The 15,237-nt window shown below is 34.3% G+C and overlaps 1 protein-coding gene across 1 annotated transcript; it reads left to right on the forward strand.

The window, feature by feature from the left end:
• The first annotated feature begins 325 nt into the window (after nucleotides 1-325).
• Nucleotides 326-3,809, forward strand: LOC113082912 (uncharacterized). Its single transcript, XM_026254332.1, has 6 exons — nucleotides 326-486; nucleotides 1,186-1,521; nucleotides 1,946-2,005; nucleotides 2,331-2,450; nucleotides 2,568-2,593; nucleotides 3,267-3,809. The coding sequence occupies exons 1-6, from the start codon at nucleotides 432-434 to the stop codon at nucleotides 3,372-3,374; spliced, it is 705 nt and encodes a 234-aa protein (XP_026110117.1). The 5' UTR covers nucleotides 326-431; the 3' UTR covers nucleotides 3,375-3,809.
• Nucleotides 3,810-15,237: the final 11,428 nt, after the last annotated feature.

Here is a 15,237-nt window from a genome sequence, read left to right on the forward strand (position 1 = left end):
GAAAACACCCAACAGGATTATGTGATGAATGTCAGGAGGATGAAACAATTAATCACATCTTTATATCATGTAAGAAATATATACTAGAAAGGCAAGAGTTTAAGAATCAGCTACGGCTATATTAGAATATAATTTTAAAAATATAGTAACATATGGAAATAATGACCAAGGACGGAGATATTTGTTTCATTTTCTAAGGAGAACTTGACTGGAAAGACGAGTTTAAATAAAACTTGAGTAAGTTAGAGTGAGACAACAGATGGCAGTAATGCAACAATATGGATGGCAACTGCCGTAAAACTCCAACGAAGAAGAAGAAGAAGAAGAAGGAGAAAGATTTCACACGGAAGCGTGTTCACACTTTTACTTTCGTTTTTTAGATTTGGCTTGCTTTTCGTTTAATTGAGCTCTTTTATTGCAGAAGAAGAGTGATGAAAATGAATTTTGTTGTTTTGTGGATGTTATGTCTTTCGGTTGTGCTTACTGGTAAGACGTTATACGATCTCTTTTTGTCAGTTTGTGTCATTTTTTGTGATCTTACTCTCAGCAGACGTCCATTTGCTTTTTTAACTGACGTTGAAGACATGTTATAGTTTTAGGTGAGCAAATCAATGATTGATTATGGATTATGGTTTAAAGCAAGTTACAACACTTTTACTAGAATAAAACCATGGAAAGTTTTTGTAAGGGTCAACAGCAGTTTTCTGGATGGAAGTCAGGATTTCGTGACATTGCGCAGCTGACTGAATCGATGAAATATGGCCTTGTTAACCTGTTAAGTTACCTATGTTTACCTGTTATAAAAACAAACTATGGATTTATTAAAGGAAAAGTAAATGACATAGTGTTACTATAGTAAAAACATGCAGCCTTCATTTTGTCAGAGACTCGCTGATGTCTTGTTTGATGAATGTAATTATTTCCTCATTTGCTTTTATCATTATTGTCTCGTAGACTTTGGAAATGTGATTTGATTTCTTATTTGACTTTATTAGTGGAATGAATGTAAATGTTATATTCTAGTCGAAATGCAGTAGGCCTACTTAATATAAATACATCATGAATATGTCAGGTCAGGTGCAGACTGCTACCTGCTTCTCTAAAGCAGACACAAACATGATCACAGTGCTTCATGTCTCACTATCTCAGCTTGAATTATAATTATTTTGGTATTTTCTCCTCCAGGTGTTTACAGTGTTGCTGTAGACAGAGTGTCTGTGAATGTGACGAAGGGAGATTCAGTCACTCTACCCACTGGTGTTAAAGCAGACCGAGAAGTAGATATTAGATGGTATTTTAATGAAACTCTAATCGCACAAATCAATGGAGATCTCAGTTTTATCTGTACAGATGTTCAGTGTAATGAAGGTAATGAGAGATACAGAGACAGACTGAAACTGGATCATCAGACTGGATCTCTGAACATCACAAACACCAGCACCACAGACTCTGGAGAATATCATCTACAGATCATCAGAATTGGCGGGGACTCTGACAAGATCTTCATTGTCACTGTTCATGGTGAGTCATTTCATGAATGTTTAAAACCAGATTATATGTGTTAAATCACATCATTGTGTTTATTGTTGCAGTGGCATTTTTCTCTTTAACTGCATCACTGAACAGAACAGAATGATTTAAACTAATATTTTTTTTTTAGTTGGTCATTCATTTGTTTTATTAAATGATAATTTCTCATCATTTAATGGTTGATCATCTTTTCTTATCTGTTTAAATGCATCTATCATGAAGAATTATTAGTTCTCCTAGAAGTTTGTGTTTTGCAAGTACAAAAAAATAAATGTTACTTTTCAAACAAAGTCAAGAAAGAAAGCATTTGAAGTTATTTTTCAATTATATTTTTTGTATTATGATCAGCAGATGTTTTCTCAGTGTAGTTTTCTCTCCAGAAAGATGCTTCAGCTTCTGTTGTTTTGTGTTTCAGTTGTTTCTGCTTCTGATCAAGATCAAATGAAGGGAACGTCAGAGAAGGAGAGAGAATCTGGTAAAGTAAAAACAGTATTTTAATAACTGCTGAAATCACTGGAGATCAGATACAGTGTGTCTATGTAAAGACAGCAATGGGAGATTAAGTGAATGTTATCTATATAAAATGGCATAAAATTAGACATTTTTCTCAGCTCACATTGCTGTTTTAGCCTGTGTTTCTAAAAAAAATAAACACCTACCAGGTGACACCATTTATTTAAATCAGTATCATACTGATGACCAAAGTAGAAAGATGTAGAGAAATATTGTTAAATTCTGGTGTGATTATCATTCAGTGTCTAGTAATAATGAGTGTCTGTCTTCATCTGTTCCTGATTCAGGTCTGTCTTCAGCTGCTAGAGCAGGGATTGGTGTTGGTGTTGGTGTTGTTCTGCTGATTGTGATCGCTGCTGCTGCTGTTGGTGTGATTTACTATCTCAAGCGTCATCAAACAGGACAAAGTGAGTATCACATACAGATGTTTTAACAAGATGCTGTGTGAAAATAATATTAACAGATGTGAAAAGTGTGTTTTTACTGTAGTTAACCAAAGTAATGTGTGTTTAATTGATTTACAGGAACCAGGACTCAGCGCAGTGATCAGGTGAGAGACTGTGTGAACTCAATCTGTCCGAACACTGTGAATTTACAACAGATTCTCAACAGATTGCTCTGGTAGTGTTTCAATGTAACATCAGGAGAAGCGGTATAAATACATTTTAATATTAGTGAAGTGTTGTACAGTATCATTACTATCTTTGTTTCCATTATTTTTATTTTATTTGTCATTTTCATTTTAGTTGTGCTTTTATTGTTTTTATTACATAGCTTACAGTTTTGATTGTGTGTGTGTGTGGGGGGGGGGGGGGGGGGGGTCATGTTTATTCGTTTTTGTTTTTAAATATGTCTAAACCATTTTCTTTTTTAATTTAAGTTTTAGTTACTTTAGTTCATCCAGTTAAAGTAAATAAAAATGAGAATGTTGTGATATATGTTGTCAAATATATGAAATATATATTTTTTCTATTTTATTTTAGGAACATTTATTTTAAGTTGCTAATATTTTTTATTTTTTTTAAAGGTTTTAGTTTAGTTAGCTGTAATAACCCTGGTCACATCCTACATTTAAGGCCTTTTTGTTAATAGTTTATAAAAAGATTTTAAAAATCCAGGTCTCTTGTACTTTGTGTTGTGTAACTTAAACTTCAGTCTTGTTCATTTCTTTAGAACATTTGAATCAGTGTTTTTTTTTTTTTTATTATTTATTTTTTTTACAGGAGAACAGTGTCACATACACCTCTGTTAATCGTGCTGACAATGGATCAGAGCCTGCTGTTACTGAGCCGTCCCGTGATGGAGATGTGAATACCAGTGAAACAAGTTGATGTTGAGTTAAGATGACAAGGAAATAGGAAATGGACAGCATAAAAGAGGCAGCATGTCAAAAAAGTGTGGAAATTGCTCTCCTTACGGCTAAGTGGTGATTACTTGCAAACTGGAATAACGGAGATAACTTTGTGGACTAACCTTTCCAGCACTTTTGATTAACACCACAGTGGTCTTTTGTGTTTATACCGGTGGAAACTTTTGGGACATTCAGTTTGGGATTGACAACACGCTGGATTTCTTAAGGACTGTTTTAATAGAATGGAACTGAAAGACTCTGTGCTTTTAACATCTGAGTTGTTTTAATTTGGTTTTTAAGTCTCTTGTGAATATTGTAAATACATATTTGATTTTTTAACATTGTTGTCTGTCTCATCTTTTAAAACACTTATTTTAGTATAATCTGACCCATTTTTAACAAACACAACATCTTCCAATAAGTCTCATCATTTTAAGTGAGTGATAGTTTTTCTTGTGTAAATGGTTATGGACTGATGTTTTGTTCCAACTTTTTACATCTTCTTATACAAATACACTGCCAAGCTGCATGCTGCAATACACGAGAGCTTTTCAGAAAGTGATTTAGATAAAAGACTGAAGAAATGATAAAGACTGAAGGAAGCAGTCAGTCAAACAACATTCAGGCATTAAAATAGTTATTAAATGTAGCATTTAGTTTTTGCTGTTGAATTGGTGCTGAAATGTGAATTCAAGAGTTGCTAAGTATCTCACAAGCAAGGTTTTTTTCTTTTCTTTTTTTTTTTCGTTTGTTTGTTTGTTTTTAGTGTGTGCATTGTATTCTGAGGAGGGAGATGAAGAACTGTGGAATGCTAAAAAGAGACCAGTACCTTTAAAGCTTTTATTTTAATGAACACTGCAGACTGGACTCCACTGCCTTGTTTTAAGAGAGATTTAGATCGGGAATTACTAGAACACTACATATTTATTGAATAACAATTCAATTGCAAGACACTATTGCTTTAAGGGTTTTTACAGCTTACACTAAACAGGAGATAGTTTTTTAGGTTTAAATAATTATTTTATTATATATATATATATAGAGAGAGAGAGAAAGAGAGAGACAGAGAGATTTGTGACCTTGGACCACGAAACCAGTCTTATGTATCAATAAATAATCCTCCCATTGATGTGTGGTTTGTTAGGATCGGACAATATTTGGCCGAGATAAAACTATTTGAAAATTTAGAATCTGAGGAGCAAAGAAAATTCTAAATACTGAGAAAATCACCTTTAAAGTTGTCCAAATTAAGTCCTTAGCAATGCATATTACTAATAAAAAATTAAGTGTTTTATATATTTACAGTAGGAAATTTACAAAACACTAAAAATCAGTCAATTTGACCCATACAACTGATATACCCCAGTGACTTATGACTGGTTTTGTGCTCAAGGGTCACATTTGAGTTCTCATTATGTCTCTGTACTTCCTGTGAATTTAACACTAAGTGAATTTAATCCCTTATTTTTTTATGTGAACTAGAGAATCAGATAAAATGAAGGGAATGTCTCTTTAATCTCTTTACAATAATATTGATTTAATTTTTTTATTAATTTTTTTTATTTAATTTCTTATTTTATTTTAATCAATATAAATGTTTTTTTTTTTTTTTTTTTTTTTTACTGTGCTAACCCTTGTGTTATCAGTCAGTAATATTTTTGTAATATTGATATAGGCTACTATTAATTTTTTTGTTAATATTTTGATTGTGTGATTGTTTTTTTTTGTTTGTTTGTTTGTTTGTTTGTTTGTTTGTTTTTTGGGGGGGTGTTATTAGTTTTTGTCATTAAATATATCTATACAGTTTTCTTTTTTTAATTTAAGTTTTAGTTACTTACATGAAGTTAAAGTAAAAAATAGAAATGATACGGTAGTACGGTAATAGCTGTGCACTAATCAGCACTTCCAATGCACACAAGTGCACCAATCAGGATCAATTTTTATTAATCATGTTGCTGGACTACTCCTAAATGTTAAATATTTTAAATACTACATATTTTAATAATATATATATCCGGTGAAACATTTTTTTAATGTTTATCTTTTTTTTAAAGAATTGATAGTAAACTAATAATAATAATAATAATAATAATTTTCTCATCTTCAGCTGGTATGTTTCCATGACAATACAGCAGTGTCCATCAGCAGACTCGCTATACTTAAAAAAAAAAAAAAACTATATATATATATATATATATATATATATATATATATATATATATATATAATTTTTATATATTATATAGCATATTTTAAAAACTTTTAAAAATAAAAATTGTATGTTTATTTGCAACAGTTTTGCTAACAACAATAAAAAGACACTTCTGACATTAAAACAGCGACATCTGCTGACGGACAGCGTACTGTGTTGTCACTGTTTGATAATCATGCAGACCGTGAGTGAAGTTTGCACTGTGTGGCGAACCAAAAATATTCCACCCCTTCCATGCCCATATCTGGAAAGGAAACAAATCGGTGAACATTATAAAAGGGAAATAAAAGATGCAAATGAACATGAACATGCAATTGAATATGAACAGCGTAGCTTTATATATTTACATAAGCATCATACTAGTATTAACCATTCATTTATTTATTTAATATTAGTTAACAGAATACTTTCCTGAGAGAACGGTGGTGTTTCACGCCTGTAACTGGACACATAAATGATACGGACTGTGTTGAATGTTGAACTTAAAGCAACTTCAAGTATGCTATATTTACAAATTATGACAAAGGCTCTATCCGTCATAGAAAAAAGAAACGCATAAGTAGCTGCATCCCAGAGGATTTTGTGCCCTGTAACTTGAAAAGTACTTCTTAGTACCCCACAGGAAGTGTACCCTTTGACTTGAATAAGGTACTTTTTTGTACCCTACAGGATGTGTACCCAAAAGGTACTTCCCGTATGGTACCCAATGAGAAGATGATAGGACCTTTAATGGTACATTTGTGAATGTTGTACCTTAACTATTACTTTATATGACAATGTACCTTTTCAAAGGGTACATATATGTACCTTTCACCATGCATATTTCATTGTGTACCCTTTTTCGTTGGAAAGGTACTTTTTGGTACTGTTCCTTTGCTGGCACTTTTGTGAAATTTATACCTTAAAGTAATTAATTGTACCCTCACTGTACCTTTAATTCTGAGAGTGTACAATGTCCCTATTAGGTATTAATTTGTATATATTATTTTATATGAATGTCTGAACATAAAAAAAAAAAAAACATCAAAAGAAAAGTTTCATAAATAAAAAAATAAAGAAATAATATTTTGAACAAAAATCTGAAAAAAGACTATGAATTGGATTCAGAATGATAATTAAAAACGTAGAGTCGATCAACACCCCAAAGCTTGACTGTAATTATTACCTCTTCATTGGTGACATTTTATTCCATAACATTTAAGTTTTGATGCTGTTTTAAGTCTGATGATTGTGTTAGATTACAGTGTCCCAAAGTTGAGTGTACACACTTCGAAGGCCACGGACTTCAAAGGTCAGGCCTCAAAGTGCATGAAAGACCCTCCAAAGTGAGTGATATTCACAACTTCGCAGGATTTTCCACCATTTGTTGCCGATTACCACTTTGCAACATTGTGAGAGGAGAGCTGAGGAGAGGACAGTCCTGCCAGGACAGGTGAAGCTAGAATTGCTTATTTTTGTTTTTATGTTTTATGTCATAATGGAGGAGACGGTGATGTACCTCAGGCTCAGCCAAGACCGAGGCCAGGTAGGTTACACTGGTTTGCTGCGTCCTTTGTCAGATAACAAGTTTAAATGCAGGTATTGTCTTGGAACGTTCTTGAATAATGCAATGATACATATGAAAAACTACAACATACACACATGCACACAGTTCAAATGCTGACTGTCTGATATCAAGGTGCAATTTTACATAGTTTATTGTCCTGACCATGGTGATCAGATGTAGACAGTTTTGCAACCCAGATTCTTTGGAAAAAGTGAACTGAATTAAAAACAGAAAACAGCATGGTACAGCTCAATGTTCAGCTCTGTTTGACCAGTCCTTCAGATGCAGTCTTTGATATACAGTAGTTAGCAAAAATGTGCAAATATTCGGACAAAATGTTGATTCCTTCATTTTCACAATAATCAGATGTAGACTGTAAGGAAGTACATTCGTTCAGCTCGGTCTTACAAATATGAAGTACTAAGATTTCTTTCTTTTATTTTTTATAGTTTTCTCTAAAGGCACATAATGAGGAGATGGTGAGTCAGGATCGGCAACTTCATCCTTGCGACACCAACTCAGAAAACACTAGTTTATTAATGAATAATTCAAATATCTGTTTATAATTTCCCCCTGTCACATTTATGGTGATTGCTTTTGCTGGTGATTCGTGGCAAGTTTAAGTCTATTGTGTGTATTTGAACAGAACTGTTCAGCTGTGCCGATGGCACGCACACAAATCATGGGGTAAAACATTATGTTAATTATAATTTAATATTAAATAAATAGCACTATATGAAAATGAGTGTATAACAAAGAGGAAAATCTCTATCATGCTATTTATGTATTATACTTTTTTTTTTTCTTAATTTTTGCTATGCCACACCAGGACAAGTTTACACACTAGGACAAATGTATGGTACAGTTCAGAATTTGTTTTTAAAAAATGCAGTGAAAGAACCGAGGAAGTTAGTGACCCTTCACATTTTCTCAGAGATCAGACTTCACACTACATAAATATATGCATTTATTTTTCAAATAGTTTACTGCCTATACTGTATGTCAACTAGCCATATAGAAAAATGGTTTTCAATCTTGGCCCTGGGGATCCACTGCTCTGTAAATTTGGTGTCTCCTTTATCTGACACTCATTGCAGTGCATGGAACTCTCTCCCAATGAGCTGATGATCTGAATTAAGTGTGTTAAATAAAAGATACAAAATGTGCAGAGCACTGCTTGTCCAGGAATAGGATGAAAAACCTCTGCACTAAATCTAGCTGATTTTTCTAGGTATACAGATTATAAACATAAAGATTACCTTTATTCAGAATTATATATGGTTCAAAGTATCCAGAAACAGGATCTGCAGATATTTCTTTTAATAGTAATTGGCGGCCCACTTGCAATAGGTTGCACAGGTTGAAAACCACTGGACTAGTAGTTTCTCATCCGGCATTTGAGGAGAAAAACAGTAGATGGGTGTTATTTGTGCACGCACCAGCAGGTGGCTCAGGTGAGTCAACATGTGTCAACAGAACTAGCAACTACTGTATGATGAAGCAGCACTAAATAAAGTTGTTTAAAATGTAACTGTAATCTGATTTAACTGCAGCGTATCCTGATTATGCAAGGGCGTTACATGTATTACATTACTCCCCGAGCCTGCATGAGACCCAACATCTTCTGTAACGAAAACTGCTCCAGATATCTGCAAAATTGACCCTGCGCCCCAGGCATTCTAACCGGCTGAGAAGAAGGGTCCTGTGAGATAGTGGCTCGTTCTCTGACTGGGCTAAGACAAGCCAGTCATTGAGGCAATTCAGAACGCAGATTCTCATCTGTCTTACAGGAGAAAGAGCAGTGTCAATGCACTGTGTAAAAGTGCGGGGAGCCAGGGACAGTCCGAATGGAAGGACTGTGTATTGATATGCCACTCCCTTGAAGGTGAATCTCATGAATAAGCTATAAGAGACAGTACATTTCTTTCAGATACAGGGAAAAGAACAAGTACCCTGGGTACACTTGCAAGAAGATCTGTTTCAAACTAGTCGTCCTGAACAGCCGTTTCATAAGGATGCGGTTCAGGCATCTGATTTTCATGTACCAGTTTGGACGGGTATATATATATATATATATATGTATATACATATAATACATTGCATTGCATTATGTAATGCAATGGATATAATACATTGCATTACATAATGCATATATATATATATATATAGATATACACACACATCTATAAATGCATATATATGATCCAGAATACAGCAAAAGCAGTAATATTGTGAAATATTTTTACTAATTAAAATAACTTTTCTATTTGAATAAATCTTAAAATGTAATTTATTCCTGAATTCTTTTTGCATCATTACTCCAGTCACATGATCCTTCAGAAATCATTCAAATATTCAGATTTGCTGATCGAAAAGCATTTATTATTATTATGTTGAAAACAGCTGAGTTTTTCTTTTTCAGGTTTCTTTGCTAAATAGAAAGTTCAGAAGAACAGTACTGATCTGAAATAGAGTTTGTTTGTAACATTATAAATGTGTTTATCATCACTTTTGATCAATTTAAAGCATCCTTGCTAGATAAATGCATTAATTTAAATATATAACCCCCCCCCCCCCACCAAAAATTATAATAATATATATATATATATATATATATATATATATATATATATATATATATATACAGTATATGTACTGACTCCAAGTTTTTGAATGGTCTATGTATAATGTTACAAAAGCTTGTTGAAAAATGCAGATTTTTGGATCTTTCTAACTGTTCCAAATTTTTGACTGGTAGTGAAACCTCTATGAACACACTTGACTAGATCGTGGGGGACGGATTTATATTTTATTAAAAAGTGTTTACGTACCTGTATTCTACAACACCTAAGGCGAGTGCACACATTAGGATAGGTTAGATGTCCCTATTAAACACTTTACTGATTCAGCTACTCTCTTCTTCTCCTCCTGCCTGGCTCGTTGACCCACATCACTCACCGCACAGCAAGTCTGTTCAGAGATCATCTTACTATAGGGAGATGAGAGGGTCTGTATTACTTACTATTCGAGAAAGAATAACGGCTAACTTGGATCATGTGTGCCTTAATAACCAATCACATTACAGCCTTGATATCACTGAATTTTAGTCAGAGTCGGCCCAGGTGCATCGGCCCACTGGGAGAATGTCTGCTATGCCCGATTACCAAATCAGCCCTGTTTATGACACAGTCAGTGGCAATAGGTTAACGCTGCTGTCGCTTTAAGACCTGAATCAAAGACCTGAATTAAGAATCAAACATCCATATTTTTCCTACTATACAGGTTCTCTTAAGACAAAACTGGCTGCATTTACATGAATAGTCTCCAAGACAGACTTGAGTTCTAGTACCCCAACTCTAACATGAATGCACCCTTACTTAGTATTTTGAGAGAATTTGATTAATTCAGCTGCTGTAAATCTGAATGACTGGACTCTCAGAACTGCAGTGTGAACAAACATGTGACAGCCATCTCACTTCATAGATCACGATCAAGATCAGTTATAGAGGTTTTTAAATGACAAAACACACTCACATATATTTGTGAACCAGAATATCAGATAGGTGATGACATGGTAAGCAAGTGTGTGAATATTTTGAATAAAAAAGGAAAAACAAAATAAAAGCATTAGAGTAACATGTGACAAGCCTGACACATCGCCATGGAAACAATAAGGAGAAACAAATAATGGTCGTCCAAAAATAAAACTTACTCTGGGGTGTCAGTTAAAATATTTTAAACTTACCATTAAAAGGGTCAAAGGCTTAAGTCATTCATTGTCTGCTTTATTGTTTTTGCGAAGGTAAAAGTACATAGTAATGGCCAAAGGGGCCCAAACGTTTCTTTTGCCTATGTCACAATAACAAGTAGGCTAATGATGTCAGAGGAGGGAATTTAGGAACAGGTGTTTTTCTCTTTTAATTTTCTGTTAAATCTATCTTCTGTTAATTGTTTCTTTTTTAGTTTAACTGTTACTACACGTCATTTGGGCAAGGAATGGAAAAAAACACCCTTTAACCACATTCTACTGACAGACACACTAATGACACCTTATACGCAAACTCTGACATAAACTACCAACTTCCTTTAGTACAACATGTTCATGCTGAAGCTGTTTGTCTACCAACAGATCAAACCGCATCTCTGTACAAATGTAAATAAATGAGACAACATACGGGGTTCATTTTGACTAATTTTTTGACCATTAAAGCTAGAACAGAATCAAAAAATATCCTATAATTTATTTCATGCCATCTGTGTACAAAACGTTTTGACGAAATTAGTAATACACATAGTGATTCTCACCATTCCCAGAACTCAACAATAGATTCTGACTCTGAGATTACTGCTGGAGGTTCTGCGTCTCAGAAAAGATGAACGTTTGATCATCTTCTCGTTGTTATAGGTGCATACTCCACATTATCTTCCTCTTTAACTTTCTGTGAAAATAAATCAAATCAAATTTGGCATCCTGAAGATTGATTCAGTCAAATATGTGAAATCTCGTTCTTTTCATGGTGATCAGCAGTCTTACATGAACATGAAACAACTTGAGGGAACCCCATTAAACATCTAGATACATGCATATATACACACACACACACACACACACATATATATATATATATATATATATATATATATTAGGGGTGTAACGATACACCAATGGCATGGTTCGGTTTGGTTTACGATTTTGGAGCCACGGTTCGGATCGGTTTGCTGTGGTGGCAGGGTTCATGTAATTTTACCAGCAATGCTAAGGAACAATAGATTCACTTAACTTAATTATAACAACAAAAATAACTTGTCTTTTTCTTTATTAACTTACGACAGATTGTGTGTGCTTTGTCTACGACACAAATTCCATTCCTGTACTCCACTGGAAAACCAAAATGTTCCCACACAAGAGACTTAAATGTGTCCGTGGGATCTGCAATCTCAGGGGGAGCAGCCGTCCTACGTATGCAGTAGTAACTGTGTGACGCTCACTCCCAAGTCATGTGACATGACATGCACTTGGAAAACAGTAACTTTGGAATATAATATTTAGAACAGCATTTAAAAAGCTATTATTAGTCATTACCAATACAATTTAATAAAATGTATGAAAATACAATTTATTAAATTAATAGATTATTTACTAAGAGATAGGTGGCATTAACCTCAACAATGGGCAGCAGGAGGCGTGAGAGTACCACGGTACGCCACGAGAGTTCAGCGATTCGAATCGTGAGTAGTGTGTCGCGATCTTTCGGTTCAGTTTGTGTTATTGTTACACCCCTATACACGCTCCAAGCTGGATTCAAACCCCATTCTCCGGCATGGGAGGCAGGTCCACTAACAAGGAGACTAAAGAGTGCTGCCACTTGCATCAGTTGCTAATGCACCTCTTGAGATCAGGGGAGTGAGGTTTACTTGCACAGCACCTATTTTCTGGCCTCTGTTACATTCATCCCCCTAAGCCTCACTCCCATCCGGGTCATGGCACCAATGCAATGGGCTCTACTCACCCCACTCCAGTGCTTTAAAAGACCTGTGACTCTTTTCTCTGCATGTATTTCACATTAGATCTAGCCTTTTAATGCAAGTAATAATGTCAGTATTACATTTCTGTCAGGATCACTATCATCAAAGATTACTTACAATTTAGCATACATTTTAGGTTGGGGTATGGTTCTGCTCTGTGTAAACGCTCATTTTATGATAGTTTGCTGTCTGCCCTGACTATTGACTGTTCTGTGGATTACTCTTTTGCCTGTGCCTTGGATATAACTGTTTGCACTTGTTTTGACCCTGCCTGTTCAGACCACGGTCTTTATAATAAAGCCTTGCATTTGAATCCAACTCTGCCATTATGACTGACTCGTTACAATATACTGTAAAATCAGTGATTAGATTAACATTGTGGGTATAGGCAAAAAAATAAAACTAAATTGTGACTAAATAATGTCTGTTGTTTGCCATTGGCTAAAAAATTGTTAGTTGACTCATCATCAAAATCCCTGGAGAACAAGATGTATGCTGGTTAGATGAGTTTAAATGATGTCCGACTTGCTCTGATGTCATGCTAACATATGCCAAAAATATCTTGCGGCAATGAGGCAGCCTTGCGGTAGAGTGCTGTTGATCTCCCCCACAGCACTGACCAAAAGTATGATGGGAAATGACTTGGTGACATCCCAGATTAATTCTCATGCAGCCATAATGTTGCATTCTCTTTAAAATGTATGATAATGAATGTGTTGTAGCCAATTCTGATGTGTTATGTTTTTTGTTGGTGGTAAGTTGCATGGGGGTGACGTTCTTCCACCTGCACACTAGGGGGCATAGGCATGGCATTATGCTAGTTGTGGAGGCTATATGATTAAGACACAGGTGAGCCAGACGGATGACGATCAGGAGAAGCCACATAGTTTTTCAACCGTGCATGCGTGCAGGGGTGGTTTGATCATGTTCATCTATTGGCACTATGTTTAATGTTGTATATATATGAGCTCAATTGACATCAGTAATGCAAGCAGCAGTGTTTGTAAGTAATTATATTCTTCATTGAATAAAGTGTTAATCGAGTGCCATGGGAGACCTGATTTCTTGCACCACTACTCGTTGGAGACGACTTCAAATTCCCTCAAATGTTTTTTTTGTGGTACGATCGCCATTACAGAATGAATATTCGCAGACACTATGATAGTGTGATCTCTGTGTAGGATCTGTAATCATTGTGATATTTCTAAATATTTCTAAATATAAGCCCTTAATATGTGTCTTTATCAAACTAAAAATGGATAGAAACATTACATCACATATTTTCATATAACTGCAACTTATTTAAGTTACATTCAATTTATAAACAACAAAGTACAAAATCGTAAATCAGGCAATCTGCCTTTGATCTTGTTCTGAAAGTGACATTTTTCCCCTTACATACCACATAGAATTGACACCTACACAAACAAAAAACACCTACACAAACAAAACTTGTTAAAGTTTTTATGCCTCTAAACTAAGCAGAAGCCACTGATGGTGAATGCTAGTCAATGAACAAAAACTGAGCAAGCTATGTATTTATTTATTTTATCTAAATATATATGTATATGATGTTCACTGACTGAAGATTTTTAACAGATATTTTAAATTGAAATCTATATTGACTTACCGGTTTCTGTGTTTTTCTTTTGTAGAATGTTGGATCAGCGTAAGTGATCTCTTCACAAGTCTCACCTGTTTGAACCGTAATGACAGATTAAAACAACAGAGCACTATCTTAAGTAGACTTGGTTCTTCACAAAATGTATTATCAAGACCCAATCATGTCACACAATTAAAAAATGTAACGCATTTTTAACATAATTTATTCATTTTGAATTACCCAGTTCACACACATAAAAAGGCCCAAGCAGCATATACAAGTAAGGTTATATTTAAAGCAGTCTTTGCTCACAATTTCCATTGAAGTTTAATTGGAATATCATTATTCATTGAAATGACCAAATAACTACACTAATTATTACCTTCACTAAAAAGGAACACAAGTGCTGAAACTATGTGAACAATTTTCTATTTCAATAATGTTCTTTTGAGACAAAGGTTTTTTGAAGATTAATTTTCTTGCAAGAAAAGTTGACAATAATACAATCATGGCTGCAAAGTGCGAAAAAGAGAAACAATTTGAGTCTGCATTGACAGGTGCTGGTCATATAATTAGAAAAAAATTCCATTCAAAAAGTGAAACTTGTATATTATATTCATTCATTACACACAGACTGATATATTTCAAATGTCTATTTTAATTTTGATGATTATAACTTAGGACAACTAAGGAAAATCCCAAATTCAGTATCTCAGAAAATTTGAATTCTAATTATATGACCAGCACCTGTATAACGTAATCGAGTCCAAATCATAACAAATGTTCAACATGTGTCCATGGTATCTAACTATGTATCTATCTATGTCCCCTGGATGTGTTTCTAAGTATTTAATGCAAATAGTTTTTTTTTTTTTAAGCTAAGATATAGTCTTGATTCACATTTGTTTACACACACGACACACACACACACCTACACATTTCCTGTTGGTCTTTTA

The sequence above is a fragment of the Carassius auratus genome, unplaced genomic scaffold (genome assembly GCF_003368295.1).
Source record: "Carassius auratus strain Wakin unplaced genomic scaffold, ASM336829v1 scaf_tig00037175, whole genome shotgun sequence".
Taxonomy (NCBI): Eukaryota; Metazoa; Chordata; class Actinopteri; order Cypriniformes; family Cyprinidae; genus Carassius; species Carassius auratus.

Excerpts from the sequence above, each read along its gene's own strand:
- LOC113082912 (XM_026254332.1), top strand. The coding sequence starts at position 432 with ATGAAAATGAATTTTGTTGTTTTGTGGATGTTATGTCTTTCGGTTGTG. Across the intron at positions 2,006-2,330 it reads AGAGAAGGAGAGAGAATCTG|GTCTGTCTTCAGCTGCTAGA; the intron begins GTAAAGTAAAAA and ends TTCCTGATTCAG. Across the intron at positions 2,594-3,266 it reads GGACTCAGCGCAGTGATCAG|GAGAACAGTGTCACATACAC; the intron begins GTGAGAGACTGT and ends TTTTTTTTACAG.